This window comes from Vespa crabro, chromosome 8, assembly GCF_910589235.1.
Source record: "Vespa crabro chromosome 8, iyVesCrab1.2, whole genome shotgun sequence".
Taxonomy (NCBI): Eukaryota; Metazoa; Arthropoda; class Insecta; order Hymenoptera; family Vespidae; genus Vespa; species Vespa crabro.
In genome coordinates, this window is record NC_060962.1 from 6,781,185 (window position 1) to 6,802,454 (window position 21,270).

At 30.2% G+C, this 21,270-nt stretch overlaps 2 protein-coding genes and 1 long non-coding RNA gene across 8 annotated transcripts; 2 read left to right on the forward strand and 1 right to left on the reverse strand.

The window, feature by feature from the left end:
• Positions 1-4,043: 4,043 nt before the first annotated feature.
• On the forward strand, positions 4,044-5,637 carry LOC124426242. Its single transcript, XR_006942684.1, has 2 exons — positions 4,044-4,920; positions 5,514-5,637. It is a non-coding gene; the product is annotated as an uncharacterized LOC124426242 (long non-coding RNA).
• A 1,272-nt stretch (positions 5,638-6,909) lies between these two features.
• On the forward strand, positions 6,910-12,842 carry LOC124426238 (glutaredoxin-related protein 5, mitochondrial). Of its 4 annotated transcripts, none has more exons than XM_046967683.1 (4): positions 6,910-7,121; positions 11,726-11,867; positions 12,024-12,216; positions 12,629-12,842. In XM_046967683.1, exons 2-4 carry the CDS (start codon positions 11,747-11,749, stop codon positions 12,666-12,668), a joined length of 354 nt encoding a protein of 117 aa, XP_046823639.1. In that variant the 5' UTR covers positions 6,910-7,121; positions 11,726-11,746; the 3' UTR covers positions 12,669-12,842. The 4 variants fall into 4 exon arrangements, with proteins under 4 accessions (XP_046823639.1, XP_046823637.1, XP_046823638.1 ...); XM_046967681.1 differs by lacking the exon at positions 6,910-7,121 and adding an exon at positions 11,246-11,461; XM_046967682.1 differs by lacking the exons at positions 6,910-7,121; positions 12,629-12,842 and adding exons at positions 11,246-11,461; positions 12,331-12,477.
• LOC124426236 (4-coumarate-CoA ligase 1-like) lies at positions 12,432-19,897 on the reverse strand. Of its 3 annotated transcripts, none has more exons than XM_046967677.1 (8): positions 19,748-19,897; positions 19,120-19,416; positions 15,606-15,782; positions 14,475-14,806; positions 13,978-14,124; positions 13,317-13,565; positions 12,866-13,146; positions 12,432-12,798 (listed from the first exon to the last, which is right to left on the reverse strand). In XM_046967677.1, exons 2-8 carry the CDS (start codon positions 19,393-19,395, stop codon positions 12,473-12,475), a joined length of 1,788 nt encoding a protein of 595 aa, XP_046823633.1. In that variant the 5' UTR covers positions 19,396-19,416; positions 19,748-19,897; the 3' UTR covers positions 12,432-12,472. The 3 variants fall into 3 exon arrangements, with proteins under 3 accessions (XP_046823633.1, XP_046823634.1, XP_046823635.1); XM_046967678.1 differs by having other exon boundaries at positions 19,120-19,485; positions 19,748-19,876; XM_046967679.1 differs by lacking the exons at positions 19,120-19,416; positions 19,748-19,897 and adding an exon at positions 18,760-18,895.
• Between the last annotated feature and the right edge of the window lie 1,373 nt (positions 19,898-21,270).

Sequence of the window (21,270 nt, forward strand, 5' to 3'; positions counted from 1 at the left end):
TTCTTTTTACTTCTTATACATATGTATGCATGTACATATTGTATGTATGTATGTATGTATATATATTATACTTATGTATTATATATATATATATATATATATATATATATATATATATATATATAAACGTAGCTCTCTTTACTGATTGCTCCAGCTGTTCTTTTAAATTTTAATACCTATTAACGAGATTTTCTTCTAAAAAAAAAAACAAAAAACATTTACATTGAAAAAGAAAGAAATGGAAGAAGGAGGATGATCAGAGATAAAAGAAGAAGAAGAAGAAGAAGATGATGAAGATGAAGGATGGGGTGATCGATGCAATGATCGGGATTGAAAAACGAAAGAAAGAAGAAAGAAACATAAAAAAAACTCCAGCCCCCCCTCCCTCCGAAAAAGAAGAAAATAGAAAAGCCAAAAAAAAAAAAAAGAAAATAGGAAGTTCGTACGAGAATCAAGAGTATTGGTTCGATTAAAAAGATTATTATCTGTTTTGGTCGCTACGACCTCCTTTCTCTTTCAACAACTACTTTCTCTTTTTCTCTCTCTCTCTCTCTCTCTTTCTCTCTCTTTCTATCTATCTTCCTATCTCGTGTTTACATAGGTTCTTCTCTTATCTCGGGGTAAGCTTCTCCCCACTCCAAGGCCTTCAACCCTCGTGCCGAGAGCTCAGCGACACGAAAGGAAGGTCGAGATACTCTTTCGCCCTTGGCCGTGCCAAAAAGAGAAAAAAAGCAGAAGAAGAAGAAAAAGAAGAAGAAGAAGAAGAAGAAGAAGAAGAAGAAGAAATAGAAAAAGAAGTCAAAAAAGATCAGGATTTCGACGCGAGTCTCTTCGTTCGAGATTACGATATACATATGTTGGGATCCTTTGTATTCTCCCTTCCTTCTTTCTTTCTTTCATTCTTTTATTTTGATCCATTTTCTTTTCACTTGCATATGCTCTTTACTACATATCAATCAATAATAATTACGTGCATAATACGAAAATGATAAAAAGAAAAAAAGAAGAAAAAAATAAAAAAAAAAGAGGAAAAAGAGTAAGAAAAGTAATAAAAAAGTAAACGGGGCTGGGGGGCTGGGGGCAAAAGAAATTATTAAAAAAGAAAAAAAAAACGAACGAACGAACGAACGAACGAACGAATGAATACGAGCAAATAAACAAATAAACAAAAAAAAAAAAAAAAGAAGAAGAAGAAACAAAAAAAAACAAAAACAAACAAACGACAAAAGTCATTCGTCATACATACACGTGCGGTATTCGAACCGCGACTGATTTCTCTACTATCATTCCGTACTACTCTTGTACCACCCACTAACCTCCCACCCCCACCACCTGCTTCTTCGACCTCGTTCTATCTCTTTCTATTTCCCACTCTACCTGTTTCTCTCTCTCTCTCTCTCTCTCTCTCTCTCTTTCTCTTTCTCTTTCTCTTTACATCGTTCCAAATAACGCCAACTCACCCTCCTTCATCCCTCTTACTACCACCCACATATCATTTCTTTCTCTCTCTCTCTCTCGTTTCATCACCCAACACATATGCACTCACATATACGCATATACATATACGTACATATATATATATATATACGTATAACTTTGTGACTTGGAAACCTCGGGCGCCACAATCCACGAGCGTTAATGTAGAGTGAACACCCAATGTGAACCAGCCAATCCTCTCTCTCTCTCTCTCTCTCTCTCTCTCTCTCTCTCTCTCTCTCTCTCTCTCTCTCTCTCTCTCTCTCTCTCTCATTTTATCTTGTTATTTTTTTATTTTCTTCCTTCTCTCCTCTCTTTTATAATCTTCTCTTTCTTTCTTTCTTTAACCTTCTTTATCTATTTTTCTCTATCCTTCTCGAATGGATAATCTCTCTCTCTCTCTTCCTTCCTCACACACACACACACACACACTTTTTCTCTGTCGTTTGTTCAGTTTACCGGCCAAAGGTGGTTTTTTTCTCTCTCTCTCTCTCTCTCTGTCTGTCTACCTTTGCTCTTCTCTATTATATATACTTTGCTTTTTATATATATATATATATATATATATATATAATATACACATTCACACACACACACACACACAACACACAAACTGGATAACCGACGAGCAACGCTAAATGGAGAGTTACGCGTCTCCTATGATTCCTTTTTTTTCCGCGGTAAACCAAAAGATTTTCTTTCTCTTTTCTCTTCTTCTATCATGAGACACATACAACACACCATACACACACACACGCATATTATATATAAACACAAATCCGACTAGCATACCGCAATTATACACCACAGGCAGTCAGACTTACAAACAGATATTATATATATTCACAAATATTTTATTATCGCGATGTGGTCTCTTTCAAAATACCCTGTTAAAAAAATACTTATCTATATTTTATTTAGACAGAATTTTGTCTTAAAGCAAGAACGAATTAATATATATATATATATATATATATTAATCGAATTATATCGTAGACATTAAAAAGGATCGCTAGTAACTACACACAAATAGATTATTAATAAATTCTTTTTAATCCGTTGATTACTGTAGAGTTCAGTAATCGTGTGAGATTGATCAAAGACATGATTAGAAAAAGTAAATACAATTTATAATCTCTATAAGACGGTATGTGTATCAATTCATTTTTCCTTATATTATATTGTTCTTGTTTTCTTTACTTTCTTTTTCTTTTTTTTTTTTATGTTTTTCTTGTTTCTTCTCTTCCATAAAAATCTAATAAACACGATAAATTCTAATAAAATCAATAATATTCAATTGTCGTAACTTACTACCATTCGTCACATAAATATATATATATATATATATATATATATATATATATATATATATATACATTGTAATAAATTATGCATAGACTATGCGTTCCGTATCATTGACCGGCGCCATATTGGATTTCGATGTGTCTCACAAATACGTCTCGAAAATTTAAAAGCAAGCCGATGTTCTTGCCTTTGTAAGCTGGAACGAAGTCTCGTCGCGAAACGAACAAAGAAGTGAGACGGGCGCGGACTAGTAAAAACCAGTTTTTCGGCCATCTCCAACGTTCTCCCGAGTTAAGTTGGTTGATAAAGGAGGAGGATGAGAAGGACGAGTATGAGTGAAGGAGGATGAGGAAAGAGTATTTTACTCTCGACTATTGGAAATATATCGGAGGATGATTTGCTGTTTCTAATGATATCATCTCGCATTGATGCTTTTTTCTTCTTTCCTTATAAAAAAAAAAAAAAAAAAAAAAAAAAAAGAAAAGAAAAGAAAAGAAAAAAAAATTCGTGAATTAACCTTAGCCGTCATTAAACCTCATCCGAAAAAATTATCATTCCTGAAAATATAAGAAACTTCCCGTTCCTCATTCTATTTCTCTTTTCCTTTTCATTATCTCTCTGTTTCTTTCTCTTTCTCTTTTCATTATCTTCTATTTCTGTCTATCTGCCTCTCTCTCTCTCTCTCTCTCTCTCTCTCTCTCTTTCTAACTTTACCAAGAGTTCTTTCACGTGAACGTCATCGACGTAGGCACGAGCGAAGAAGTGAACAAAAGATTCGTTCACACGAACGCTACTTAACAGATCTTTCTTTTTTTTTTATCTCTATCTCTATTTCTATCTCTATTTAACGAATGTAGTCTCTTTCGGATAAGATCATTATATGTGTTACACATTATACCTATTTTACATATATGCGTCTCGTGTGTGTTTTCTTTTTCTTTTTTACTATTGAGCGTGATCTTTTTTATGATTTGTCGTGACACGTAAAAACATACCGTCGTAATCTTATTCTTCTCATTCGTTGGATTACATTCTTAATAATAAAATGTTATATATATATATATATATATATATACACACGTGTAATTAACTGAATGACATTCAATCAGCTATAGCCATCGTTCGTTCCCATAGTTATACAATAACTCGTTATATACGCGTAAATAAAAGATAAATTGAAAGAGTGTAACTAAGTAAAAGAAAGCAAAAAAAAATTAGAGAAGATCGAGAAAAATCGAGAGCAAAAAAGAAAAGATTTTTAATGTTACATCGTTCTAATAATAAAAGTAACAGTAAAAGTAATTGGCATATATAAGAAATGATGAGAACAGAGCGAAGAGTAATATCGTCACACACGTATACACGCGAGTCAGCGAGCGAGCGAATGAGCGAGCGCTCGCGCGCGCGCGCTGCTCACATGCACAACAAGCGACGCAACAGCTGTTTCGTCGGCGACGTATGTATGTAAGATCGCGCGACTCCACCTCGTGGTACGCGACGCGTGTCGCGTGCCCCATCTCGTGTACGGCCCTGACGGCTCGCGCGCGTCATTTGTCCTCGTCGTCGTCGTCCTCCCCACTCCCCCCGCTCTCCCCACTACTCAGCCCGTCGCGACCGCCGTCACGACCGCCGCCGTCTTCGGCCGAGCGAGAGCGTCGCGTGGCGTTCTCCCCACCCCACCGGTACTCCCCTCTTTCCACCTCGTACCGTAGCCGCCTGCGCCACTCACAACTACCCACTACTACCATTATCGTCGACGCGCATCTTCCCCTCCTCCCATCCCCCACTTCTGTCCCACCTCAATCATTCTCTCTCTATCTCTTTCTTTCTCTCTTTCTCTCTCAGTCCCTTTCGTCATACACACGACACGTACGTACGCACGTACGTACATATATATATATATATATATACGGAGCCAAAAGCAAAAGAAAACCGTGTTCTCGCTTCTCCCCCTTTACGCCGCTTTCGCGGTCGAGTTTATCGTCGGGTTTACCGTTTACGCTCTCGTATCGTCGCGGAGGCGCGTCATTTGTTCGAATAATCCTTATATCTGCGAAGTGATTCTTCCACTTCCTTTCCGAAACTATGGCGAAAACATAACTCATAGAATGTTGACATATTTTAACGTCCATAAATAATGTATTACAATTAAATCATTCTTAACTTTAAACGTTTGTCCCATTTACATTTCATTTTATTCGCATATATTTACTTTACATACGTATACGTACGCATGTACATACTTATGTATGTAAATTTGTTATTATGTACGTACGTACATACGTTTGTACGTGTGTATGTATATATATGAGTTTTATTTAATACAATTGCATTTGTAATACATGTTTTTCAATATTTCAGTTTTACGATTAAATATTTTCATTCGATCGATATATTAGTAGTTACTTTTATAAAAATTATATTTTACAAAAGGAAGTGTTATGATTGGGTTATTTATTTTTCAATATGGCGTCTTACAAATATAAATAGATGATATTCGAATTGATATAATGAATCATTCGTAAATAGTATAATAGCAATAATAATAATAATAATAGTTGTTGTTGTTTTTGTTGTTGCTCTCGATTCTTAAATATGACGCTTTAATTTTCTCTTTTCTTTTTCTTTTTTTTCTTTTTCACAATATCAACTATTTTACTTACTTACTTACTTACTTACATACATTCATACATACATAGTAGTATTTTACTCTCTTTACGTTTCGTAATTAGTTTCAAGGATATATGGAGAATTACGTTCCTTTGGATTGAAAAATCGACCGCGGCGCCAGTCGACTCTCCTCCGCTGATGACGTCATACGGAAAGCTGATTTTTGCTACGGATAGTAGCATGTATGTACGTATCTATATATGTACTTACATACTGCTTGACTAACCTCTCGCATCTTTCTGTCTCCTTTTAACTAAATGTTATCTCTTTTCCTCTTCGTTCCTATGCTTCACGTGTCTCTCACTCGACCTCGAAAAATCGGTGCAACTTTGTATCCCTCCCTCTACGCTCCCTTATCCCTGAACTGCCCACCACCCTCTCTCTCTCTCTCTCTCTCTCTCTCTCTCTCTCTCTCTCTCTCTCTCTATCTCTCTCTTTCTTTTTGAAACAACGACTCTCAACCTCGTAGACTTGCGTGATAATTATTAATAATAAATTTGATAAAAAAGAGAAGGAAAAGATTTACATATTTTTTTTCTTCTCTTTTTTTTAGATTAACAAATCTTGAGAGAGAGAGAGAGAGAGAGAGAGAGAGAGGTGCTCTCACGAAAACAACGTTTGTTCACGTTCATATTTATATGTACTTACATACATACTCCATGTTTCCTATCGAAACTCGATTGTATGTCACTTGAGAAGAAGGAAGGATCAGGGGAATGATAATAAATAAAAAAAAATAAACAATTACAATTACGTCGCAGATAACGTTACGATGTCACGTGAAATGACTCTTAAGTTAAATACTTATATGTGTATGTGTGTCTGAAAAATATTTATTTACAAGAAATAAATCATTTCCTATATAACATGCATATGCAATGTGTTGTTTAACGAATGTTACGAACGAATTGTTGGCAATGAAATTTAGAACAGAAAAAAAAAAGAAAAAAAGAACAAAAAAACATTTCATATTTAAATATCGCAACGTAGGTACATATCGTAAATTAGATAAGTTCGTAATTATTTAAAATATATTTCGTAATAACGAATGATATAACAGTTAGATCGTCGAACGAAATTTGTATGAAAATTAAAGAAAGGATAAAAAAACAAAAAAAAACAAAAAAAAAAAAAAAGAAAAAAAAAACAAGAAAAGAAAAAGTAAATAAATAAACAAAGACATATTATTTCGTATTTAATATATGAACGTACTTACGTACGTACATTATTATCGCATGATTCGAAAAGAACGTAGAAATATTTTCGAAGTACGGTGTGTATATGTATAGACACATTTCGCTTTATCTTTTCTCATCGCGTCTTCCCCTCTTCTTCTCACTCTCTTTCTCTCTCTCTCCCACTCTCTTTCTCTCTCCCACCCTTTCATCTCCCACTCCGTCGGCTATCATCGGCAGTGAGTCGCTCCTCGCTCATATATTCCATCCACTCTCGCACGAGGGCGCGCACTCTATTCCAGATGTTCGGCAATGCCGACAAGTTCCCCCACCAAACGATTAGCCGACGTCGCGCGAAAAGGAGGTAGAGAAGGAGAAGAAGAAGAAGAAGAAGAAGAAGAAGAAGGAGGAGGAGGAGGAGGAAGGAGGCTTTCCGTTTCACGGTTATAAAGGCCTTTACACACACGCATCGTACACGACGTTAGATGTTAATACGTAAGCCGTAACGAAATCCACTAATCAGGCACAACTACCTATCTACCTACCACATACATACATACATACATATACATATATATATATATATATATATATATATATATATATCCCATTTTTACGTTTTTCGACTATAAAACGGTAAGCTCGTAAACGACGAACAATTTCGTAAGAATGAAATTTATACGACTTTAAATAACACCAATCATCATACGCAGTCAATCATCGATGTAAGACGTTAAATAATAATCTCCGTAAGATTTATTAAATCGTAATTCGATTATTAACGATTATATTTCATCATTTATATTTTTCGTATGTAAATAAATTTAATAAGTAAGGATTTAAGGATTTATTTAAGGATTGATATTTTTTATTCTTCGTCTACGTTCTATTCACGTTTTTTTTTTAGTCGTAAGACGTTGGAAAAATTTCGAAAAAAGGATGAAATACTTATATATAATGTGATATCTTAAAGGTACATGTAATGGAAGATATATAAAGTTGATTAATTTTATAAGAATTAAATTCATGTGGATTTTTACGTTTTTACGTATTTTAGATGACCGATAACGTGCGAGTAATATTTAAAGACGATTTTAGACGAACGAGAACAACTTTTACTTTCGCATTCTTTTATTTTAATTTCTCTATTTCTCTCTCTCTCTCTCTCTCTCTCTCCCTCTCTCCCTCTCTCTCTCTCTCTCTCTGTCGTATTTCGTTAATCTTCGTTCATGTTCGTATCTTTTCGTACCATCTTCGTAAATTTCTTTTCGTTCAAAATCATTTAACGAGGATACACGCGTATATAGAGTAGTAGTAGTAGTGGTAGTAGTAGTACGTCGTATCCGACGTAGGTGGAGCGCAACGAACGAAATCACAGTTCGTGGTAGTCTGTTACGAGGAAAACGATGACGTATAGAGGGAAGTAGCGTGGTGGAGCGAGGAGGTAGGAATTGTGGGAAGTAAATAGTGGGGGAATGCGGAGCGGAAGGGATACGAGAGTGAACAGAGGAGTATAAAGATTTAAAGTGGGATGTAGGGATTGGGTGGGGAGGGGGAGGGGGAAAGAACGTGACGATCCGGCACGAGTTCTCTCTTCTTTCTACGTATAAACGCTTGTCTACTTCGATTCGTTTCGAAGGTTCGTCAAACACGTTGACCCTGTAAAGAAGACACGTTGCGTTTATCGCCTTGTAACGTCGAACTAATTTGTCAAAGCCCATTTATCTATCTATCTGTCTATCTATCTATCTATATCTATCTATCTATCTATCTATCTATTTATTTATCTATCTATGTATCTCTTTGCCGACGTCTTGTATTTTTAAAAAGAAGACTGTCCGATCGATCGAAAGATTAATTTCTAATTGCGAAAAGAATTATTTCTCCTCTACATGAGAGAGAGAGAGAGAGAGAGAGAGAGAGAGAGAGAGAGAGAGAGATCGTTGCATAATGAAGGAAATACGGTTGTGTTGATAAAGCAACATTCTTTTTTATCGAACAGTCTTTCTCTCTCTCTCTCTCTCTCTTTTTCTCGCTCACTCTCTCTTTCTCTTTCCATTTCTCTCGAACGGCATTTAATTGTTTTCGTGAATACGATGATTAATCTCTTACGAAGTAACGCAGGGATACGCGCATAAATACTTGAACGTATTTAACCTTAGTTGTAGATATTATTTTGTTGTTGTTGTTGTTGTTTTTTTTTTTTCTTATTATTTTTTCTCATTTCTTTTTTCTTTCTCCTCTTTTCGGATGAGATTTTAATAAAACGTCGGTGATTGCGTTATTGTAACGATTTTTTCTTAAATCGATAAAGGACATCGTCTCATTTGTTATTATTGTTGTTGTTGTGTCATAATTATCATCATTGTCGTCGTTCGTAATAACGCCTTCTAGCATTTAAAAAATTCTATATCCCTTTATTTTCTTCGACAAATATAATCCCTTTAGTTCTTATCCCGACCTTTATACTTTGCCACGTCTAACCTATATCTTTCCGGCTTTTACCTTCTATAATAATTATAGTTCGAATTGACATTTCGAGTTTTTTCCATTATTTTTTCTTTCTTTCTTTTTTTTTTTTTTTTTTTGCTCTTTTCATTTTTCTTGTCCTTTCTAATTTATTTTCTCTCTCTTTTTTTTTCTTTCTTCTTTTTTTTTTTTTCTCTTTCTTTTTAATTATTATTATATCTCAACGTGTGTAATTCGTTCGTTGTAGAATTTCAACAGATTTTACATGAAAATTAACATTTTTTTTGTTTCGTTATTTCTCAGTGTTCGTATAAGATATCATATAACTAATCTATTCTCTTTTTAAAGGAGGAAAACAATTCATCACTCCTATATTCCCCTTGTATACAACGTTATCACCTTTAATTCGTCGTTACTTAAGTCATTCGCCCGTTTCTTCTCTTATATTTTTTCTATTCTTATCTTTTTCTCTTATTTTTTTTTTTTATTTACTAACTTTATTTCTTTATTTGTTTATTTATTTATTTTTTTTCTCTTTTCCTCCCTTTTACATATAAATATATATATATATATATATATATGTACATGTATATATATATTTTTTTAATGGTCCATTCGAGAGTTATCAACTTTTTAATATACCTGTTGCTATATATACGTATAACGTGTAGTATGTATGGGGGGGACGATTTTCATCCCTGACCTATCACAGTGCATTTACGCGTCAAGCAGGGCGTGACGTCCAACGCAGACGAAATTTAAATCTCGTGGGCGTTCTCACGCTAGTAGCGTATTGGTTTCCATGGTAACTGGTCATGGTGAGTGGCCATGGTGACCATGATTTCATTGTTGTGACGTCACTAACATCGAAAGGACACGTGCCAGTCACTCACTTTATCTCTCTCCCTTCCTCTCTCTCTCTCTCTCTCTCTCTCTCTGGTTATCTGTCTCTATATCTATATCTTTATATATATATATATATCTCGTTCGCTCTTGCGATAAACTATTTTCCATTAACGATTTTTCTTCTTGACGTAGTTCTTAACTTTGATGTAATAAAAGTCTGTAAATGAGAGTAAAAGAAAGAGACGACCTTTTTACGTAATATCACGACTGTGACGTTCGATGAAAATATATGTATATATATATATATATATATATATATATATATATGCATGCATACGTTTATACATACATGCATGCATACATACCTATAACATATATATCTACTTATATATATTCTTCTGATTACTTATGTTACACGGTATGTATATGTATATATATATATATATATATATATGTATGTATGTATTGTATAAATAAATAAATATATATGTATGAATGTATGTATGTATATATATAAATATACAATTATATCTCATTGGAGAGAAGGAGTTTACTCTTATATACGCCTTCGCATGACCTTGACATTTTCTCGACATCTTTTGTGACTACTTTGACGACGACAATTGTTGTATACGTTTCAATGTAAGTGAGTACGAACGTTCGTTATCTTTCATCGATTTTAACGGTTCATTCGATTCCCTTCCTATGGTGTAGGCATTTCTTTAATATTACGTGGTAATCATTATCGGCTCAATTAAAAACGTACAGGTCTTATTTAATTTAATAAAGAATTAATTTTATTCATTTTTATCGCGAATAATGTTGAGAAAGATTTTTCAACGTTTTTTTCTTTTTTTTCTTTCTATTTTATTTCTTTCGTGTTCCTTTATAGGATATTTCGATGTTCTCCATTTTTTCTTCTTTTCTTTTTTTTATTAGTTTTTTATTTTTCTTTTTTTTTTTCAAAATGAAAATAAATAAATATCTCTTGAAATGAAACGATTCGGAAAATGTTTTTATTTTTTTTGTTCGATGCAAATTATTGCACAAGCTAATGAATGATAATTGAAATGATATTGCAAGGATTTCGATGTAATATTTGAATTTAAGCGTTTCTTCGAATTTTCATTTGATTTACATTTAATTTTATATCATATTTATTGATATATGTTGTACGTGTGTGTGTGTGTGTGTGTGTTAAAATTTTTCTGCCGACATAACCTCTCTCGGTAAAATGTATGTTGTTATAGTTCGTTCATAGATGGCGGTAAATATTAGCTCATTAGTTTTAGATGGCGCAATCGTTGCGAATAGTCGACGTGCGTTCTTCTTACGAAACGGTTCTATTGATAACCTCTAACTATAATAAAATTTATAAAAATTAATTCATTTATAATTTATAAAATATTGTTCATCTTTAATAATTGAAATATAAAATGTTGAACCTCGGAGGAAGATTGACACGAATTATTATACGGAATTTTGCTACGAAATCCGACGAAATTGGGAATCTCGTTAAAGTGAGTGATACATAAAGGAGGTTATAAATGTGGGATGTGCGATTGAATTTCAAGTTGTTTGTTATATCGTCATTTTATTTTTGTATGTTTTAATTTGATTGTGAGATTGTCGATGGAAAGAATCTAATATTGGTTATGCGAGAGTTGGCGAATGTTCCTCTTTGATAATATGTTGTAAGCGTAGAATCTTAGTTATTGCAATTAATTAGATCAAAGGAATCTATTATATATTATCTTGTAATTTTTTCTTTTTCTTCTTTACAGAAAAATAAAGTTGTTGTCTTTATGAAAGGCATACCGGAGGAACCAAGATGTGGTTTCAGTAATGCCGTAGTTCAGATATTTAGAATGCATGGTGTTCCTTATGATGCCCATGATGTTCTACAAGATGAAGAACTTAGACAAGGTTTGTACAAGTAATTTATATTATTTTTAATCCTCCAACAATTTTAATAATTATATTTATAATTAAATATACAATGAAAGAATATAAATATATTATGTGTTTAAAAGTTTTCTTAAAATGGTTTATAACGATAATATTAATCAATAAAACATTTAGGTATTAAAGAATATTCAAAATGGCCGACGATACCCCAAGTATTTATCAATGGAGATTTCATTGGTGGATGTGATATTTTGTTAGAAATGCATAAAAATGGCGAATTAGTAGAAGAATTGAAAAAAGTAGGAATTAAAAGCGCTTTGTTGGAGAAAGAAAATACTTCTCAAAGCGAATCAACAAAGTCCAAGGAGTAAGATGCAATTTCTTATGTTGTAAATATATAAAAATGAAAAATACGATGTGCGTATTCTGTTTTTCAGACGTTGTTTGTTATAATAAATATTCTTGATTTAAATTCTTTCAGTACGCATCAATAAAGTCATCTGAATGCGTAATATAATTCGTAATATTGTATCATTGTAAAATTGCGAAGCTTTTCCATGGGTGATAAGCGATGGATTTGAATCTTTATAAATTCATATTTTTATTTATTCCATATGTAGAAATTATATATTCTGTAGTTCTTTTCTTAAAATTTTACCAGATGCATTTTTTGGAATTTTATCTATGTACTGCACATATCCTAATTTTTTATAGTTAGCAACGCGCTTGGCAACGTAATCTTTCACTTCTTCTGGATTAACGGTGGCTCCTTTTTTCAGTACTATGAAAGCTTTTGGAATTTCGCCAAATTTTTCATGAGGAACACCGATTACCGCAACGTCTGCAATACTATCTAAACCTTTAATAATATCCTCCAATTCCGCAGGTGGTACTTGAAAACCTTTTACTTTGATTAATTCCTTGATGCGTCCTTTGATGTAAAAATATCCTACATAAATTCAAATTCGATCAATATACAAGTGATAATAATTATTATAGTCTCAAATATTATTTACCATTTTCATCGAATTTCGCTATATCACCAGTTTTTAACCAATCGCCATCCATACAATCTTTCGTTGCTTGCGAATTCTTAAAGTAACCTTTCATTACTTGAGGTCCCTTCACATAGAGCTCTCCTACTTCGTTTGGTCCCACATTAATACTTTTATCGCCTTCGTTTTTGACGATACGTAGTTGTGTATTATGTATGGGGAGACCTACTGATTCACAGTTAACATTGATACTATCAGTAGTATGAAGTATTACTGCCGGAGAGGTTTCCGTCAAACCGTATCTATATAAAATATTGAAAAAATCTTTTTTTATTTTTTTTTTTTATTTCTTTTTTGTCTTTTTTTTTATTTTTTTTTTGTTTTTTTTTTTTATTTTTTTATTTATTTATTTCTTCTTTTTATATTCTCTCGTCGAATTGATATCTGTCCTTAATTGATATAATATTCTTACCCTTGAGTAAACCTCACTTTGTTGCTGATATGTTCATGAAATTTACGAATAGATTCTTCCCCTATTGTCGCAGCTCCCGACATAATATGTCTGACATTTTCGAAATACTTTGACGTAATTTGCTCGTTAATAACCATCATTTGTACGATCGTTGGTACCACGTATAGCAACGTCGGTTTGTAATTTTCAAGGATCTTTATAAATTGTTCTATTGAAAATTGCGGTAAGCACACTAATTTTGCACCCATTCTATAAATACGAATTAAATATTTATTATTAGGTGATCTTTATTTAATAAATAAGTAAATAAATAAATAAATATATATATATATATATATATATATATATATATATATTTACATATATTATATATACATTTTTTCTTTCTTCATTTTCTATTTTTTCTTTTTTCTTTTTTCTTTTTTTTTTTTTTTTATTCCCCTAAAAAGAGATCATAATTAGCTTTATTATTTTAAAAGTATAAGAGAAAATTGTTACTGTGTCAAATCATTTTTGAATCTCTTGAAAAATATTTTATGGTATAATATATTTATTTGTTTATGTATCTGTGTACTATTATAAATTATATCGATATTAAATTGATATTAATAGAATTGTTAAATTAATTCGAATAAATAAAATTCAGTGAAATTAAATTTACCTTAAATAATTACAAAGGATAATGATCAAGCCATATATATGAAACAAAGGTAATATAATTGGTACAACATCTTGTTCCGTTTCATTGGTGTTAATACCAGGAAAAAAAATTGGCGAAGAAATTTGTAATATATTCGCTGTAATGTTTCTGAAAGAATAAACGTTTTAACAATAAATATTAAATTTGATAATACGTATGAAAATGCAAACATCATATAATAATGTTGATTAAGTTAATTGTTTCTAATATGATTACGATAAACAAACTCATATAACAAAAACTACTGAGGCTAGTGATTTAATTTTTCCCCTTAGATAGATAGATAGATAGATAGATAGATAGATAGATGATGTTTTTTTTCTTTTTTATAAATTTTTGAGATAGCAAATATATTTCGATTATTATAATAACAACTTGTAATGAAATAAATTAAATGGCTAGCCTGCCTTGGGATTTTTTTTATCAGATATATTTATAATAATTCGTGTATGATGTACCTATGGGATAATTGTACACCTTTAGGTATTCCAGTGGTACCACTGGAATATGGTAAAAACACGTCATCCTCAGGATCGACATTAGTCCTTTGATTTTTCGAAAATTCTTCGATGTCATCTCTCATAAAATCATTCAAATTTATTGTACCCGAAGGTATCGATCCGCTTCCATCGTCAACGATTATAATTGGTAACTTGATTCGTGGATTATTTTCAATACTTTTCTTTACAACGGAATATAACAAAGGATTTGTAAAAATTGCTGAAGTTTCTGAGTTTTCAAGTTGTTTCTTTATTTCCGTAGTAGTCCATATAGGATTTATCAACGTTGACTTAAAAACAAAGAAAGAAACAAAGAAAAATGAATAATAAAAGACGAATTATAATTGATTCGCATTAATGAATTATTCGATTTAAATTATTTATTATTTTCGTTCATTAATGCTGTTTTTTTTTTTTTTTGTTTTTATTTTTACATACACGCGCATGCGCATGCGCTATTTAACCTCGAGTTCGATTCGAATGAAAAAAAAAAAAAAAAAAAAAAGTAAAAATATAGTAAAATTGAATCAATAGAAGACGTATACACTTTCGTATGTTATTACTCTTGTATTACGAATATGCTAATCTTTATTTTTCGATGAGATTCTCAGTGAGACATTAATTTATCATTTTACTTATTTATTTATATTTTCTTTCTTTTTCGTTCTTTTCAATTACATTTATTAATTCCTTATGAATAATACATGGAATTTCAAACGTGTGTGAAAATACATTGTTAACAGTTATTTTTTTTCTTTATTCTCTGATTTTTTTATGCATACGTAATATGGCATAAAATTTTGAAAGCCATTTCGAAAATCTGTTATACTTTTTCTGTGACTTTTTATAGACTTTTAATTAAGTTCGATAATTTTGTAATCTATCGGGAAAGGGAAAAAAAATAGAGCGGAAGAAAAAAAGGAAGAATAATAAAGAAGAAAATCATTTGTTAAAAAGTCACGAAAAAGATTGATTGCTTTTTAAAGTCATCTTGAAAATTATAACCCACTTTTGCCCTTCCGGTCTCGATTGCGTACAAATAATAATAATGGTAATGATAATGATAATGATAATAAACGATTTACTTACACGAAGACCAGCTTCTGAGAGAGCAAGTGCGATGATAGCATACTCGGGTACATTAGGTAATATAATAGCTACTGTATCGTGTGGGAAGAGTTTTGCTCTTCTTAATGACGTTGCCAATCGTCCTGCATACTTTCTCAATTGTTGATAAGTGTACGATCTATTAGTGATTGCACATACCTAGAATAAAGAAACGATTTGTTATTATTATTTTTAATCCGATAGAATTCTCTCGTGAGATATTATTTGAATTTCATATTTTTATAAAGTTATATCTTGAAAGAAAGAAAGAAAGAAAAAAAAAAAAGGATTCACCTTCAATCGATTACTCTCACTCTCTCTCTCTCTCTCTCTCTCTCTCTCTCTCTTTTACTTGTGAAAAAAGAAAAAAAAAAAGAAAGAAAGAGATGAATAAAGAAGAAAAGCAAAATGAACCTTTCGAACTTATTTAATTTATTATATAAAGAGGGTAAAAATATGAACGCGTTAGGACGACGAATAGGATTGTATAAATTTATCGAAGATAGAAACGATTCTATTGTCCAGCAGATACTTTTTTTTTTTCTAACGTTCGATTGAGTCACCTGAGTGATAAAATCCAATTGACGTTTATAATTTATGATGTTATTATTTATGATGCGGATTATTTGTTCCACGCGATTTTTTTTTCTTTTTTTCCTAACTTTCATGCGGGAACAAATCACGATAGGAAAGAAAGAAAAAAAATCATCCCTAAAAAAAAAAGAAAAACAAAAAAGAAAGGTCGATATGAATTATGAACAGATTTATTCGTTACTTCATGTATTTATTAAGGAGCGGAGCGAGAAATAATGATAATAAAAAAAAAAAAAAAAAAAAGAAAAAAAAATTTCCAAAAAAAATTCAAGAAAAAAGAGAAAAGAAAAAAGAAAAATCTTAATAACAAATTTTATTCATTGTCATTATCGTTCGAATATATGTCATTGTAATTCATATTTTCTTTCTAATTATTACAATGCCACACTGTCATTAGATCTAATAAAAAAAATCAAGTTATGATGCAACAGATATATACCTGTTGTGTTTATCACAATTTCCAAAAATTTCGAAAGAATTGATCGAACGCTTCATCGTATTAAAAGTTTCAACTATTATGAATTATGTAATAGAACTATAAATTTTCAAATCCATTCAATAATAATATTATGATTTAATAAATATTAGCATTAGTTATCTGAATTTAACCTATTGCCTCTTATAAATAATAATTAGGATGATGTAAGAGAGGAAATATGAAAAAAGGATGAATTGCTTAAATTGTAATTGCGTAAAAAAAAAAAAAAAAAAGAAAGAAAGAAAGAAAAAAAGAAAATAAAAATTTAACACACTTTCGTAAAGTATCAACGTGCATCGGAAATATTTCGTCCCTCAAAATGAACAAGTATTTTATTTAGTAACATTTTTTTTTAAATTATTAATACTGTCATTATAATTTACTTGAAATCGAAAAAAAATATTTTTTACCTTAACATTAAGACATTGAATTTAGTAATTTTTTTTTTTTTTTTTTTTTTTTATATGATACTTATTATAAATGACAAATGTTTGGAATACGATATGACGTTCGTTTCGTTATTTTTAGATATTATTAGGAGATAATTATTTAAAGTAACAATATGGTCATCATTTTTCATCTATTACTATTGACAGTACTACCCTCACCTCCTTTTTTTTTTCTTTTTCTTCTAGGATTCCGATTGCTATGCCTGTCACTTTTTTCTTTCTTCTTCTTCATCTTCTTTTCTTTTTTTTCTTTTTATGAATAACATCTCTTTTTACTTCTATTAGTTTTATAAAAAAAATGTTTCGAATAGAAGTTATTTACGTTTTCATAAAGAACAATTGTTAATATTTATCGCAGCTATTTCATAAATAGAGGTTTATGACGAAGATACGAAAGTAATAACAAATGTTTTTTTTTTTTTTTTTTCTTCCTTTAAAATACAAATCGATATTTTAAGTCTTACGATAGTTATAGAAAATATCAATACGAATTTAATGATCATTTATGATAATTTTTTATGATTTCATTGAGTCTATGAATCTTCATTTATTTTTGTATATTTCAAATTGTAATTATTTATATAATGATATATCATCATTTAGTATACATAGATAATATTAATGCAATTACATAATAATTAATGTTGACTTCGTCATAGCTCGAAATTAAATATTATTGAAAAAAAAAAAAAAAAAAAAAAAAAAAAAAAAAACACTGAGCAAGATTAATTAGAATTTATATTGATATTTTTAACGTTCATTTATTAGATATAAATCAATTGATGATAATTTTTATACTTAATGGTAAATGGACGTTCGTCTATTGCACGATAATTATTCAAACTTGTTTTATAATATAATATAATAATTATTTTATATAATAATTATTTATTATATAAAATATAAATATTATTATAATATAATAATTATTCAAAATTTTGACAATTAGCGACCCTTTATGAAATTTTTTGTAACAAACAACGGCATTAATATCTCATATTAAGTATGCCGTTTGATAATTTCAAAATATTAAATACCAAAGGTTATTTAAACTTCTCAATATATACATGATTACACCAATCTGTCTTGAATATTAATTATTTTTGTGCCGTTGTACATTCTATGGATTTCATCTTACGTAACTTTTAATAACATGACTTTAAAAATATTTATCAATATCATGGTTCAATATTATTCTAAACGATACTGAAAAAAAAAAAAGAATCGTATATGATATGTTAAACGTATCTTCGTAAGAGTTTTTTTTTTTCTTTTTTATATGATAATAAGAAAGAAAAAGGAAAGAAAATTATCTGATTATTTCGAGTGCAAATTTTTTTTTTCATTTTTCTCTCTCTGTTTTCTTCCTTTTCCTCGTATCCAATGAAAATTTATGATCACTTTTTATCTTTTCTTTTTTTTTTTTTTTTATCCAAGCATCGGCTAATGAAGCCATCACATTTCTGCTTGCTAATGCAAATTATATATAGGATTTATTTAATATCATGCGGCATATATTGAACAGTATAATATTATTTTCAAAACGATATAAAAAAGGTCGCGCGTCATATTTTTTTTAATTCACGAGATATGTTGAGATATTGACATTTTTTACTTGCTGCATGAATGGCCTCTTTGTTAAAACTCTCGTCCTGAGTGATGCTGCTCACACGCGTCGATTGCAAAGGATTAAGATCTATTTGGATTTGTTTTTTCCTTCTTTTTCTTTTTCTTTTTTTTTTTTTTTTCTTTTTCCTACAAATATGACAGTGTAGAATTATGAAAAGAATGTTTTTTTATTATTTCTTTTACTTTTGCTTCTTTTTTTATTTTTTTTTCCTTTTTTTTTTTGTGATAAACAGATAGTAAATCGCACGCGTTAAAAATGGTTTTTGGTTTACGATCGATGAGGAATAATTTTTGTGAAACGATTAAAGAAAAACGAAAACAAAACGAAAAAAAAATGTGTACTTACTATAGCGGTTTTATTTAACCATTTTTCCACATTCTGCCAAATCATTTCGTGCAATAACATATTTTCATATCCGCTAATGTCCGGGAATGGGCTGGTTACTATATTTTGTGAATTTAATTTCAAGCGAGACAATTGGTTTGACGATGAGGAACCATATAAGAATCTTTGTACGCGAATTATTGAAGAATACTCGCTGAAGTTCGTTGTCTCGATGGAAGGAAAAAATTTAGGAAGAATTTTACCTTGCCTCGATATTAATAAACGATAAATCGACATGACGTTTTGATCGTCGAAAGTCTATATAGGTAACAAAAGTTTGATAAGAATTTATGATAAAGTTAAAATGATAAGAACGAATACGTATGCCTTTAAAATAAAAGCCAAAAGAAAGAAAGAAAGAAAGAAAGAAAGAAAGAAAGAAAGAAAAAAGAACAAAAGGAAAAGAAAGAAAAAGAAAAAAATAATAATAATAAGTAAAAAAAAAAAAAAAAAAAAAAAAAAAAAAAAAAAAAAAAGAAAAAGAATCAAATAATAAATAAATTCTTTGCTCTATGCGCGAAAGTGACAATTTTTTTTCCTTTTTCTTTTTTTCTTTTCTTTTTTTTTGTTTGTTTGTTCCCTTATGTACTTTCTAAATCGGACGAACGAACGAACGAACGAACTAAGTTTAAATGTATAAAATTTGAATGAACGGAGACACTTGAACAGATGCTAGACGTTAACTCCAACTGTCCAATGTAGACTAGTTATGTAGAACCATGTATACCAGTTTAATGGAATGGAATAACTTTAACACTTCATTTGATCAAGTTACAAATGTATTGGTGCGTTATCTGTTGGTATTATACCCTCTTAAATATTCTTATTTATCGCGGTCGATAAGTAAGATTTCTATTTTTTTTTTTCCTTTGACAAATTCGTCGGATAAACAAGATCGTTCGATTCTTTTATTTTTCTTTTATTTATCATTATTACTTTGTTTTTCTAATTCTTTTCGAAGAACATTTAAATACTCTTTCATTTTCTTTCTTTCTTTCCTCTTCTTTATTTCATTACGACCAATATTCTTTTTGTTTTATTTCACGTTAAACGATTTAAATGTTTTATCGTAGATGGCATCATCGTCGTTTTCTTTTTCTTTTCTTTTCTTTTCTTTTCTTTTCTTTTCTTTTCTTTTCTTTTCTTTTTTTTGGTTAAAAGTTGTGGCGCTTTAATCGCTTCAGCAAATAAGCTACTAGTTTCTTAGCCAGTTTGGCCATCTAGCCAATAGATTTTCATTGTTCGTGGTTAAATGGATTGTAACATAAAAAATTTAACGAAGAAAGAGTTTTTGAAATCATTTTAGATAAAAAGCATTATTTGCTCGTCTTACAGTTAAGACGTAGCTTATGCAAACGATGGGAACGATTGAGATCATATTATTTGTCACATAATAATTTAGTGATGGTAATTGGAATGTTACCATTAATATGTTGGTAATATAGAATACGTACGTTTTTTAAGAATAATAATTTTATTAGTTCATTACTTTGTCTTATTTATGTTATAGGCCATGAAATAATTATCAATATAAGAATGCGAATATAATATCTAATCGAGAGTCCGTCATAAATTCCGCTTACCATTATTATCATGTTTCCTCACATACATACATACATACACGTATATTCCATAAATGTATAATTATCTTTATAACAAAATTAATAATTTCCTTGTTAAGAATACATTCTTCAATAGGGAAAAATTATTATTATTATTATTAATAGTAATTTTTATTACTAAATAAATCACAATTGTTGGTGTTAATTATAAAAATGATACGTCTTTTTCTTATCTCTCGTTGACAGTAATACTTTAAAATAATTTTTAAATAATTTTTCTTCTTACCTTTAATTTTATTTTTCATGTACTATCTGAACAAAATGTATGATAATTAATTCCTGTTGATTATGATAATGAACTGAAAGGCCATAAATAATTGGCCGAAAACAAAACAACAACAAAAGGAAAAAAAAAGAAGAAATAATCCCATAAAACACACACACACACACATACATATATATATATATATATATATATATATATATATATATATATATATAATATGAATCCTCGTTTCCGAATTAATTTCGTTAGATATTATTATTGAGA